We start from the raw sequence: 14262 nt of genomic DNA, 5'->3' as shown, positions 1-14262 counted from the left end.
TGCTGCACACTATGAAGACTGCAGCAAAAAAAGCATCTGGCGTAGTAGATGATCCATTACTGTGGAAGGGCCATGGTCCTATTACTATCAGGAGAGATTACTGGGATGAAATGTGCGATATGTGGGCGGGAGATGCATTTAAAAATCGCTCTGCGAAGGCTTCACAAAATCGATCGAAGATGCCCGAAGCCCATCTACACACAGGTGGATCTAAGACATTTGGGAGCCACCTAAAGAAAATGGTAACTCATCAATATATAATATTAATTTTATAAGTATAGTTGCAAATTTGTGTACTAAATCTTTTGTCATTTAACTTCGCAGGAAGCAGAAAAAGGAGGCAGTGTACCATATAAGGATGTGTTTGTAGAAACACATAAACGGAAGACCACGGGAGTCTTCGTATCAGAGAAGGCGAGAACGACAACGGTATGTATTAATTCTATTAATAATCATTGCAATATATATGCAAGTCATCATAATGTTATCATTAATTATTAATGAATACTTTAAACATTATTTTGTAGGAGGCATATGAGCAACAAATGGTAGAGCGATATGGTGAAGACGCTACTCAGCATCCATCATTTGATCCTACAGCATGGGTGACTGCAGCAGGTGAACCCAAAAAAGGTCGCGTGTTCGGGTTTGGGAGTAATATGAACACTTCACCAGTTATTGGTTCTTCCAGTTACGGCTCACCAACTTCTTGCGCCGACATAAGCTCCAAGCAGCCGACTATTCTTTCCGGTGATGATGTACGCGAGATCATTAATGAATCACTGAATAACTACTTCCAATACACCGTCGCCCCCTTTCTCCGAAATGAGATCAAGGCCGCTGTTCAGGATAGGGGATCTTCGATTCCAGGTCCCTCTCAGGTATAATCACATATATAGTTTTTTTGACTATCTTAAAGCACATCTGAGCATGGTAGAATCACATATAGAGTTTTTCTAGATGCCTTAGAACACATATGAACATGCTATAATCACATATTCAATTTTTTTACTACCTTAGCACACATATGAGCATGATAGAATCACATATATATATATTTAACTTTTTGTCTGTCTTAGAGCACATATGAGCATGATAGAATCACATATAAAGTTTTTTTGATTGCATTAGAACACATAAGCATGCTATAATCACATATTCAGTTTTTTTACTGCCTAAGAACACATATGAGCATATTATAATCACATATTCTGTTTTTTGACTGCCTTAGCACACATATGAACATGCTATAATAACATATAGAGTTTTTTAACTGCCTTAGAACACATATGAACATGTTATATATCATTTATGATAGAATCACATATAAAATTTTTGGCTTTGCCTGCCTTAGAGCACATATGAGCATGCTATATTCACATATTCAATTTTTTTACTGCCTTAGCACACATACGAGCATGATCGAATCACATATATAGTTTTTTGCTTGCCTTAAAGCACATCTGAGCATGGTAGAATCACATATAGAGTTTTTTTATATGCCTTAGAACACATATGAACATGCTATAATCACATATTCAATTTTTTGACTGCCTTAGCACACATATGAGCATGATAGAATCACATATAGAGTTTTTTTATTGCCTTAGATCACACATGAGCACATGATAGAATCACATATAGTGTGTAATTTATTTCATTATATTTTGTTTATCAATACTGACTGTTCTTTTCTTGTGTAGGCTGCTAGCGATAATCAGGGTAGTGGAGCTGAAGGGACAGATAAAGACAATGAACAAGAAGACGCACAAAATCTTGGCGATGATTAGAGGACTGTGTTGAAGAAGTTCTATTTTTTTTATTTTTCCTAATTGTAATTGTTGAATTGTAAATAATTAAACTTCTTAGTTTTAAGGTGGAACGATTAATTATTATAGATACTTGTTATATGAATTTTTTTGTGTGGTTTGTTTTTTATTTACAGGAAATATAAATTGTACAGGAAATATAAATTGTACAGTTCTCCGTAATTAATTTTTAAATAAATTTTTTTTGATTTTTTTTCGTTTTTGCGACGGATGATTCCGTCGCTATTCATATTAATCTAGCGACGGCTTAGCGACGGAATTAAATCCGTCGCCACGCCGTGGTCGCCGTTTAGTACCGGCGGATTGGCGACGGAATATAGCGCTCGTTATTCCGTCGCAATTAGCGACGGACTTGGCGACGGAATAATTCCGTCGCCAGTTAGCGTCGAAATATTCGCGACGTAAGCATACTGTCGCCGCGTTGTCGCTAATCCGTCGCTAACATGGTTAGCGACGGATTAGCGACGGATTAGCGACGAAAGGTGGTCGTCGCTAATCTACTGCTCTGTTGTAGTGTCAGGTCGGTCGCCTAGTATTTGGAACAATTGAAATGTGCTCAAAGATAAACTTGTTGACATATTACTTTTGAGAACCATGTGAATTATTTATAATGAATAAAAAGTTTTAAATTTTTCTCAAAATTTTGGGTTTGAAAAAGTTTTAAAAGGTTGGATTTTTTAGGGATGTTACAAACACAACAGTAAGTTATTTTTATTGGTTTCTGTCTAATAATGTTACACCTAACAAGATGAACATCACCTAAGAACTCACTAAATGTAGAGGATGATGCAGTGTTCGGGCAGAGTATTTTGCAAGGAACTTACCCTTGTTTATTTATTTCATATGAAAGCCCACGGGCCCTACCAATGTTTTCCTGCGGGCATTTTTTTTGGTCACTCTGAAAAGGAAGATCATTTCATACAAAATGGACTTCTTACCCTTGTTTTGGGCTGAATTAAATGCCCATTTTATGTGATGGGAGTTTTGGGTTGTTCCTAAGGTTTCTTGGACAATTATTTTTTTTATCTAAAGACACCCTTTATGTGGTTCCTGGACAAGTGTGTCGGAGACAGAAAACTTCACCTATAGGGCTGTTGCTACTTGTCCCTTCATTTTTTTTGAAACGCAAGCTTGGGTTAGGCAGACCCTTACCAAGTTCATTTAATTAGAAATTTTCAGTACAGTGATTCACATATCACCTCAACCAATCGGGGGTTGTCCATACAACATTTTTGGATCCTTGCGTTTGCTAATTTTGCTAGATGTCTTGCTATACAATTTGAATTAAACTTTGATCTCTGTACATTTAACCTATCAAACCCCATAAAAAATTTGTCCCACCTATTGCGGAATGTTTTGAGACCGATTTTTATCTTTCAAAAACTTGTTTGTTATAGCTACTAGATCAGCCCTCCCAAATTCGAAAGCAACCTTGGAACATTGGCCTACCAAAGACAGAATCATTGGCCAACCACAACATTCCTTATCATTCAAGCTTGTATTTTTGGAGAAACATCCTGCTGCAACAAAGCATCCTGTATGATATCCAAACCTCCATGCATTCTGATAATTCTCACATCTGTACCCAGCCCGATTGAGACGGAAACCAACATGCCAAACGCCTCCACCGTGTTGCTTTTCAAGTGTTTCATGGGGGGACAGGAGCAGGTCTAAGGACCTTCGATGCCGTTTATCATGGAAATGGAGTAAACCAGAAACCCATCTAAAGGATGATATTTACCTAGATAGGCCTCACAAATTTTTTTGATGCCATTAGCATTTGTTGATGAATGGCATTAATGATGTAAATTTGGAATGCTGAAAATTGCCTAAAAAAATAAGTAATCAGTGGCGTTCAAAATGAACAGTATCCACGTGCCTTGGGACAGTTTTTTCTGTCTAAGGCTCCCTGGACGTCACCCTGACACAATCTCATCCATTGACCCACCACCCTTATCTTATTAGGGAAAAGCCAAAAAACATGAAACAGGTGGGCCTCTCAAAGACTTTCTTTCAACTGTTCAATTCTCATGGAGCTCGATTTCCTTTGTTACCTTAAGTAGGGGTGGACCTCAGGCCAAGCCCGGCCCACTATTGGATCGGGATGACTGGGCCATTGGCTCGTTTACTAATGGGTCAGGTTTTGGCCCAGTTTTTAACGAGCTCGGGTTTGAAGAGAAGCCCATAGCTTAGCCCATTGGCCCAACGGGTCAATGTGAAGCCGGCTTAGTCCAGCCCGGCCCGGCCTGGCCCAATCTTAAAATGCACAAATGCTTGACTGAAATTATAGGTTAATGAAAGAATAGCAAGTTCCCACGCAACTGATTCCTAATTAGTGCAACTAATTAAGTAAATAATAATAGTTATTCAAGTTACTATGTAATAATTATTTTGTAATATTTTTATATTATTAAAAAAATAAATAAATAACTCAGGCACATCGGCCCAGGCCAGTATGTAACGGGTCAGGTTTTATCCCGGTACCTAATGGGCCTGGGCCTAAAATCATGGCCCAAACCCGGCCTATGGCGGGCTGGGTCGGCTTGACCCAGCAGGCAGCCAGGTCGGTTGCCCACTCCTAACCTCTCTCTCTCTCTCTCTCTCTCTCTCTCTCTCTCTCTCTCATTGCACAGATAATGTAATCCACTGCCTAACCCCAAAACACTTTTGAGGCCTATTATTAACCCGTGTTCTGCGGTAAGATGTTTGTTTTTTTAAAGCAAACTGGGGTTAGGCAGACCCCTACCAGTTATACACTCGTTTTCTGCTCTTTTTTTTGTTGCTCTTTTTTTTGTTGCTCTATTTCTAAAATATATTAAATACGTTTCTTTCAAAAAAAAAAAAAAATACTTTTTTGGGGATTATCGTGGCACCTCTCAACTTGTAACAGGTTGTCTCTACTATAGTTACCGGAAGCTTCTGGTTACATGAGAAAACTCACTTCTCCCGAAAGTTCCCTTCATAAAAGAGAAACTCATCATCACTTTCTCAAAAGAAGGGAAGCTTTGAAAAACCTGCTTTCAACATATAATAAGCTTCGTTTCTTCTTTGTTTCTCAAATCGATTTTCTTTCACTTTCTTAGGGCCTGTTTTCATAGCACAAAAAGCTAAAGGTTTCTGCGAAAATGCACGGTATTCCAAGCATTTTCATAAAGCTCACGATGGTTATGCAAACAGAGAAACCTTCTTCCGTGCAGGAGGCCCCAAATTAAACACCTCCTATGCGATTTTTTTTACAAATAAAATGGTGATCAATTCGTTATTAATAATGTTTATATTTCTTTCATGGACTGCATTTTTTGTGTTATGTACATAGAACTGTCCTGCATGAGTTTTATAGGTCTGATCACTTAGGAAAATCTATGACAATAGAATTGTATTATTTTCCTAGCATACCCGGTTCTTGGGTCGGATCTCTGATGAAAAAAAAATGATGTATGCGTTTGATGATTTAAATTGTAACCGCAGCAACCCTTCCAGTGAGGGGGGTTGGACTTGATTTCCGCAAAAGAGAGCTCCACAATAACGCTTCCAGTGGAGCTCTCTTCCGTGACACAAATGCACCCTTAATGTTGCCCTCTCGCTTCTTGTCACTTCCTACTCACTCTTCCCTCACTTCTTATATATTTTTTATATTAAAATAATTATAATTTTGAATAACAAACATGCATGTTGGTTTTTATATCCGTTTATATTTGTATTCATGTCATCTATTATTTACTTTCATCTGTGCTTCATAGCTTCATATTATTGCTTTCTATGTGTTTTTATTTTTATTTTTTGTACACTGGCATAAGTGCTTCGTAACTATAAGTAGCTTCTCATTTCATACTACTTTTTTAAGACTCTCTTCCATCCTTCCACTTCACGCATTGCTTCTCATATTCTCGTTAATTATCCAAAAAAAAAAATCCATACTCATATTATGAAGGATATACTTAGTTTCATAACTCTAAGGCGTACATCATCTGACAACACTGCCATAATTTTATTTCTCACATAAAAGCACAAAGAAAAGTAAAAAACATTGACAAAAGCAATAGCACGATGCCAAGGCAGCATCACGAATCACAACACAGAAACAGTACTCCCCAAGTTCCATTTATTCCATGCCCAAAAGGCTACTGTAGGAAGAAGAAGAGCTACTAGTTTTCAACTGGGCATGGCTTCTCACAATAGCATCGCCTTCGGAAGCCCCCGCAGTCTCCACTAGAGAAGCCTTCAGTCTCGCAGACGTTTGCACAGTTTCTGTCACTGAAACACAGACCGTGGAACTTCCCACTTGGTGTTGAACAGGTCCTTGCCTCGACCTTTTCCACCCGCCCTGCTCAATTCGGTTAGAAAAGAATTAGATGTTGCCAATGCCTTCAAATTAATCTAGATATATACTTGTAGAATCAATGTTCCCTTCCTTGTTCAGTTTCACATGGAAAAATAGTTGTTTACTGGCGAATGTACGTGTAGGAATTTTGGATCGGGATGTGCGCAGTGAGGGATAAATATTCCTCCTCCTTAGGTGTAGCCGTTTACAATCCAATCTTTATTATATTTTAATATATGTTTAATATATTTTAAATCATTTCAATACACAAGTTTTGTGCTTTTCATGAGTTACGAGCCTACCAATTTGTGGCTCTTGGGATTCTAATTGTGAGACAGTTATGGTTAAAGAATCAATTCAGTCTAAGAGAGAGAGAGAGAGAGAGGTGTGTACCGAAGGCCAGTAGAAGCAAGGCGAGCAGAAGGAAGGCAGGGAGAAGGCTTCTACTGCTCTTGGAGGACGCCATTGTTTTCTATGGAGAACACCCCCTCCCTTACACCCCTACTTATAGGAAAGATGACATCTTTCATGGGCAAAACTGTAATTTAATAGTGAGAAAAAAGTGGACGTTTTATATCAAATAATTACATAAACGCCATTCCATGGCAACATTGCTTTAGGATGTCCAGTGTCTAGACTAACCAAATTAGGTCCACACAAAAAATGCATACTGATGCCATTGTGCGAGTGAATGCTTTCTTCACAAGACACGTACACGCACTCGGACTCCATGCAGGGCGCATGTATGCATGTTTAGTCTAAACCTAGTTACCGGAAGCTTTTAATAAAAACTTCACTTTCTATAAATCCATTGTTGAAATGGGCCCATTTATAACCTATTTACCGTATGAATGCATGAACAGGGAGATGAAATCGGCAAATTATACGACAACATCATCCTCATGAGGACATTGTTGAAATCGGCCCATTTATAACTAGGGGTGCCAACCGATCGGGTTTGGTTCAGTCCATATGAGACTAAACCCAGATTTGATTTGAGATGCTGGTACCAGGTTTGGACTCAAATCTAATCGCACCTATCATAAGGGAAACCATACCTGGATCCTTTATAGATTACACGAACCAGACCCGGTAACATAGTATTCCTTTTATCTTTTCTACGTTGAAATACTGTGGAGCTTAATCGCAACTTGGGTCAGGAGCTGTTCTGGTATGAAATTTCACAAACCATACCCAATTCCATAAATTAATCGAACCCTTTGAGTTTGATCCAGATTCTAATCAGACCTCCTTATTTATCACCAAACCCTGACCTTATAGGATTTGGTATGGGTCGGGTCCAAGTCAAAATGCGACCCATTGACACCCTTATTTATAATGTCATTGCCCCTCCCCGATGCCATTTTGATATCCATCACTTCTCCCAAACCATCATCCAATTTACAGAGATGACTGGGATTCCATGAATCCCCCATTGCCGCTCCCAACTAGGCCTCCCAAACAGAGTCTAAAATTCACTTTGAAGCATGAAACCATACTCTATTCAAGCCCAAAAATTGTAGTTGAATCTCACTTCCTCCAACATAAAATTGTAAGTTTTTGTTGATGCTGGAAATACATTCTATATTTAAAAAATTGTGTTTTTTTTCTAAGATATTTCTTTTATTGTAAAATTTATATGTAATAGATTTTTTTAAGCAAAAGGCTTCAAGATATACTAAAAAACACTTTTTTTTAATTTATTGCTTCTGCCACCCAATTCTTACCTTGACAAGTATATATGGTCCAAACCCTGTGTAGCATACACTACAAGAAACCTGCGGATTAGCGACGACCTAAATCCGTTTCTAATCCGACGCTAATCCGTCACTAAACAGTTCAGCGATAGATTAGCGTCGGATTAGACGGATAACTTTCATCGCAAAATTTTTGACACTAAGTAGTGTCATAACTTATCCATCGCTACTTTCGTTGCTAATTTGCGACGGATTAGGGACGAACATGATCCATCGCGAGTCCTTCCCTATTTTAAATTAGCGATGGACATGATCCATCGCGAGTCCTTCGCTATTTTAAATTAGCGATGGATAATATTCGTCGATAATCCGTCGTTAAATTTTAAAAAAAAATGCTCTCTGTCGGCGCGTTCTCTGGTAAGGAGCAATTTTTTTTACACAGAACCGGCGCGTTCCGGCATCGGGACACTCTTCCGCAGCGAGCCAGACATGGCTGGAGAAGAGACGCGGGCAGCCGCAGGAAGGAGACCGACAAGCTCCGTGTCGACGGCCAGAGGACCATCTAACAGAAATTGGCGGGGTCGGCGTTGATGAATGTCATCGGCGTCTTCTTCGACACCCGGGACTTTCTCTTGGAGATCCGTCCGGTGGGCAGAGGGGCGATGGTGGTTCGACGGGCGGGAGGGAGGAGGGGGCCGTCCATCTCGGAGCTGGTGGCACTCGTGGTGGTGAGGGCGTTCAGCTTGGGAAGGGAGGCGAGGGAGTCGGAGTTACAGATTTCAAGCTGGAGCGTCCGAGTGAGGGCGTCGGTCACACGGCTTATGAATTTCTCTGAAAACCAGGAATCGACGGTCAGCGAAGGCCGGAAGGCCCACGTGTCAAGACTTGAGCAGTTTTGGGACGCCATTGATTTCTTCTCTCTTCCTTTCCTTTCCCTTCAGAAACACTACAAGAAAATCGTGGATTAGCGATGGTCTCTATCCATCGCTAATCCGTCGCTAAGCCGTCGCTAAACAGTTTAGCGACGGATTAGCGATGGATAGAGACCATCGCGAATTTTTGCTCGCTAATTAGCGAAAAAACTTATCTGTCGTTAATTCCGTCGCTAATTTGCGACAGATTAGCGACGGATAATGTCCGTCGCTAAGCTGTCGCTAAATTTTAAAAAAAAAAAAAAAAAACGATCCCTGTCGGGCGGTATTTCGGCAGCAATAAGTCGGACTTATACCACACCCGACAGGCATTGCACAGAACCAGTGCTCTCCAGCGTCGCCGTCCTCCGTGAACCGGCGTCATCGTCCTCCGTGAACCAATGCTCTCCGGCATCGTCGTCCTCCGTGAACCAGTGTTGTCATCCTTCGTGAACCGGCGTCGCCGTCCTCCGTGAACCGGCCTCCCGCACCGATGCCTCGAGGTTAAAGTGGTTCGATTCTCCCTCCGACTTCACCCCGGACGGAAGGACGATCGCAGAGGAGAAAGACAGCATTCGGTCTTCAATATTGTCGTTCCTTGACAGTCTAGAGGTCGGCCACTTCTTCTCATCCACTGCAGTTGTTGGCACCGCCATCTTCGGCTCCAACAAGCTGCCAAAAGCTGAGGTTCCGGCCACCGCTTTTGCGTCTGCCTCGTCGCCGTCCTCCGTGAAATGGCATCCTCCGTGAGACGGCGTCGCCGTCCTCCAGCGTCCTCCGGCATCGCCGTCCTCCAGCGTCCTCTGACGTCGTCGTCCTCCGGCGTCGCCATCCTTCGTGAAACTGCCTCGTCGCCGTCATGCTCTCCGACGTCGCCGTCCTCCGAAGAAGTCGGTTTAAATCGAGCGCGGTCGATTTAAATTTCGAACGTGGAGAGAGGGAAAATTTCGCGCTCTGTTAAATCAAAAATTAGCGAGGGATTTAGCAAGGGAATTTTCTCGTCGCTAATCCGTCGCTAATTAGAGAAGGATTAGCGATGGAAAAATTCTCTCGCTAAAATGTTTTTCTTGTATTGAGAATTAGCGATAAAAAAATCATTGTCGTTAATCTGTCGCTAATTAGCGACGGTTAGCGATGAAACAACTTTCATCGCTAATTAGCGACGGCTTAGCGATGAAACAACTTTCATCGCTAATCTGTCGCTAATTAGCGACAGATTCATGAAAAAAGTTTTCTCTAGCTAATCTGTCGCAAAGTTGCGACAGAAAAAATCCGTCGCAAATTTCCATCGCTAATTAACATTTTTCTTGTAGTGAAAGTTCACGGCCAGAGTTCCAAAAAAAATCTCGAAATGCACCTATGCTTTCTTCTTGATAAGTAGATCGCAGTTCAGAGTTCGAACGGAGGGAGGGAAAATGGAGGGAGGAAAACTTTCGAACGGGGGGGAGGGAAAATTTCGCGTCTCAGGTGTCGAAAATTAGCGATGGAATTAGCGAGGGAATTTTTTCATCCCTAATCCGTCGCTAATTAGTGACAGATTAGGGACGGAAAAATTCTCTCGCTAATTCCGTCGCTAATTAGAATTTTTTGTAGTGTTTTGGCGACAGAAAAATATTATTGTTAATCCATCGCCAATTAGCGCCGGATTTAGCGAGGGAGATATTCTCATCACTAATTTTGTAAATATTTCGAATGTTAGCGATAAATAGTTTTCTCTCGCTAATCCGTCGCTAATTTGCGATGGAAAAAATCTGTCGCAAATTGCCGTCGCTAATTAAGAATTTTCTTGTAGTGATATGATTCACCTAGCTTTCTCACCTTCATACTTTGCTCCTAGTTCAGGATTATTAACTCAAACCATTTTTCAGTTTGCCCAATTATAAGACATATGATTAGACAAAACATTGATACATCGAATCCCCACAAAACTCCCAAGTATATATGCTTTGATGAGAATAATACTAGAATTGGTGACTTCTTGAGAAGCCCGTGTGTGGCACTCCTTTTAGATATTTTTAAAAGAAAAAAATACAAAACATGCTTAAAAATGCATAATTGCTCAAAAAGAGTCTCATCCTCTGACATATGAGATAGAGGAACGCATGTGGATCCTAAGCGTTAACTGATGCATGTGGATGGCTAAAACCAATCTTGGTTCCAAGCGAAAATGTGAAGATTTTTTTTTTTTTTTAAAGATGGCTAGGATTGAATGCAGGCTGCATATGATGAAAGCTGTTTTTTATGGCGTATTCAGTCATACTCTTTTACAAAGTAAAGGGGGACCGTACAAGCTACAATTATCCATCAATCAACTCGTTGGATATGGCTGGCATATTGTCTCTTCTTTGAGCTACCGTCTTCTTTATTTTCTTTGCATTTTCTTTTTGTAAAGCAACAAATCGGTGAAAAATAGCTTTTTATTTCTATGGACAAGTTGGGCATGTTATCTGTTATGGCTTCGTCGTATCACAATGACCTATGACCTCTTGACAAATAATCAACGCTACCTTAAAGTCTTTTACTGGTAGCACCAGTAAAGGTATTTTCCTGGTGGAAGATTTTACTGCACCAGTGAAAGGTTTTTATTGGCTCTTATATTATGCTAGTAAAAAGGTTTCACGGGCACAAATTAAAGCTGCACCAGTGAAAGTGTAATTTACTGATAAAATGTAAATTGCGCTAGTAAAAGCTTTACCGACAACACTTTTATTGGGACAGTTATGAGGCTAATGAAGGTTTACTGGCACAAAAACTGCACTAGTAAAACTGAAATTTCCTGTAATGCAGCCAACCTCTTGATCTGCTTATTAAGGTACTCACGTAGCCCCATGTATTAAAAAACTTCTAGCTTTAGGGTTTCCTGATCCATGCAAGTTTCTTAGTTCATAAACTGCGACGGAGCCCGTTGGTCAGAACAACAATTCTTGTCCTACTGGATCTTGTGATCTTTTTTTGTTTTTATAAAGACAAGGAACCCTCACTAACTACCACATCACTCAATGGACCTTCTTCTCTCGGCGAGATAAACTCTAGAGGTGGGGTTACCTACACCTAAGCCCTAACACAACCCATCAATTAAAGACACCCACACACCTCGTGGGAGTTGAAACATGAGACGAATTGGTCAGCACCTTCTTCCAGGCTCTCTACAACTGGAGTGATCTTGTGTTTATTTCATGACGTCATGACTTTTTTTTATATGAAATCAGGTCAAGACCTTAAAAGTAGATCCACCAACTAGAGAGGCACGACTCATATCCTGAATCTGATCCAAATCCAATAGTTATGACGTGAAAGATGGCAGAGTTTATAGATTCTTTATCCCATAGGGGTAAATCCAGATAAGAAAGTACCCCAGCAAGGGCCTGGTGGTGTCTTGATATTTATGTATGCTTTCATTTTTACTTCTTCCTTGGTTGGGGAGTAGGATCCAATTTGGCCCACAACCAAAAGAAGATAAGAAGATACACGCCCTTCTAAAAGGAAGAAGCCTTAGATAGTGATGAAGCTTTTTTATCATTTCTCTCTCTCTAATAATGCACTGGAATTGGAAGGATTTGGAAACGCAGAGAAGGAGTGTGCCCACGCACGGTGCAGACCTTAAATGGTTATTACTGTGTGGACCTCGCGAAGGCATCCAGTTGCAAGGACATGGCATCACATGGTGCCCTTGCATGCATGCCCTAAAAAGAATGGAGGGTGGTGTATGTTCTCCCCCGATGATTCACTGAATCCCACGTTTGTGTTTGGGGGTCTGAATGAGAACCACGTATACAAGCACATGGGGCTCGTATTCCCGTGTATGTTGACATCACTTAGCATTAGAGTATGGTGTGGTTGCAAAGACTTAAGTACTCTTTCTTGCTATTCTTCTCATAAAACGACGGTTTGAGAAAATGATAAAAATGCCCCTCATTCAAAAAAGAAAAAACAAACGGTTCAAAAAAAGGACAAACATGTCCTCCATCCAGAAAGTCGAGGATGATGTTGATTCTTTAAAGTCTACACAGCAAAACGAACCTTAATCGTTTTGCCGATGGTGATCCGACGAAACGATGGTGAGCCGACGATCCGATGGTGAGCCGACGATCCGATGGTCATCCGGCAAAACGAACCTGAGCCATCGAAAATATATGTTTGACCTTTTCATCGTCATCTTCTTCTTCTTTCTTCTCTGTAAAACCCTCTCTCTCTAGAGAAGAAATCAAGGGAGGCAAAGAGTTCTCCCTGGAGAAGGCCATGAACATCAACTCTCTCACTCTCTCTCCCTTCTCTTTCTACTTCTGTGCACATCCAGCAGATGATCCTACATTGCTCCATCAAACACCGACTGACCTGCACACTGACTGTAGCATCGTTCAACTTGATGAGATGTGGAGCCTGATTCATAGTTTTTGCCCTTACAGGAGGGGGTTTGAGGGCTCCTCCCAGCGTGGGTAGCATCATTCAACTTGATGAGTTGTGGAGCCTGATTTAGAGTTTTTGCCCTTACAAAAGAAGGGTCCGGGGGCTCCCTCCCGGCGCGGGTCCTGCTGCGCGGTCAGCTGGCGGGGGTCTAGGGGGGACCAAATTTTTTTGGAGTCTTATATAATTTTTTTATTTTCTTTCCCTCTTTTAACTATCGAAAAAGAGCAATAAAGTGTTTTGTTTAATCGTGTGGCTCATGTTTCCTTCGGTTGTTTCTTGCTTGAAGTTTTCGTAACACCCCTTCCCACGATTTTTCTATTTTTTTTGTTTCTTTCCCACAATTTTTTCAATGACTCCCCTACAGCGATTTTTAGTATTGTCGGGTCTCCAAGAGCCCCACAACGATTTATAGTGTTGTCCGGTCTTCCAACAGCGATTTATAGTACACTACAAGAAAATAGGGGATTAGCGACGGAAACATTTCGTCGCTAATTAGCGACGGCTTAACGAGAGAAACAAATCCGTCGCTAAGAACCGTAATATTTATGAAAATATCGACGGAATAGCTTCCGTCGCACAATCCGTCGCAAATTAACGACGGCTTAGCGACAAAATGTTTGGTTGTAATAACCGCGTATTTTAGCGACGGATTTGGCGAGGGAAAGTGTGTCATCGCTATTGAGCAACGGATTTAGCGACGGAATATTTTCGTCGCTACGTAGTTATATTAATTTCTGACGGCTTTGCGACGGATTTAGGCCGTCGCTAAATCCGTTGCTAAAATACGCGTAAATCCCTAATCAGAGCCCTCTTTCTCTTTTCTGTTCCGCTGTTCCCGCCGGCCGCCCTCTCCCTTCTGTCGCCCCATATCTCGCCTGTTGGCGTCTCTCCGGCCCCCACCGCCCGCCGCCCGTCGCTCCCCGACCTGCCGCTCTGCCCGTTGCCCCCGGTCCGCCGCCCCCCGACCGGCGTCTCCCAGGTTTTTCCGATAAAATACCTTTTTTATATAAAAGGGGCGGATGCCCCTTTTAGTTTTTCCGACAGGGGGTCGGCCCCCCTGCCTCGTTAGTATTTTTCGGCAGGGGGGCCATAAAACG

At 41.4% G+C, this 14262-nt stretch overlaps 2 protein-coding genes across 2 annotated transcripts; one reads left to right on the top strand and one right to left on the bottom strand.

The window, feature by feature from the left end:
* The first annotated feature begins 652 nt into the window (after positions 1-652).
* LOC149817910 (uncharacterized) lies at positions 653-1937 on the top strand. Its single transcript, XM_089985915.1, has 2 exons — positions 653-881; positions 1704-1937. The coding sequence occupies exons 1-2, from the start codon at positions 660-662 to the stop codon at positions 1788-1790; spliced, it is 309 nt and encodes a 102-aa protein (XP_089842041.1). The 5' UTR covers positions 653-659; the 3' UTR covers positions 1791-1937.
* Positions 1938-5750: 3813 nt separating this feature from the next.
* Positions 5751-6630, bottom strand: LOC149817909 (defensin Tk-AMP-D1.1-like). Its single transcript, XM_089984240.1, has 2 exons — positions 6544-6630; positions 5751-6153 (listed from the first exon to the last, which is right to left on the bottom strand). Exons 1-2 carry the CDS (start codon positions 6614-6616, stop codon positions 5975-5977), a joined length of 252 nt encoding a protein of 83 aa, XP_089840366.1. The 5' UTR covers positions 6617-6630; the 3' UTR covers positions 5751-5974.
* Between the last annotated feature and the right edge of the window lie 7632 nt (positions 6631-14262).

The sequence above is a fragment of the Nuphar pumila genome, chromosome 13, assembly GCF_984573655.1.
Source record: "Nuphar pumila chromosome 13, dmNupPumi1.hap1.1, whole genome shotgun sequence".
NCBI lineage: Eukaryota > Viridiplantae > Streptophyta > Magnoliopsida > Nymphaeales > Nymphaeaceae > Nuphar > Nuphar pumila.
The sequence above is the reverse complement of the archived record's forward strand: the minus strand, read 5'-3'. Positions and strand labels throughout refer to the sequence as shown.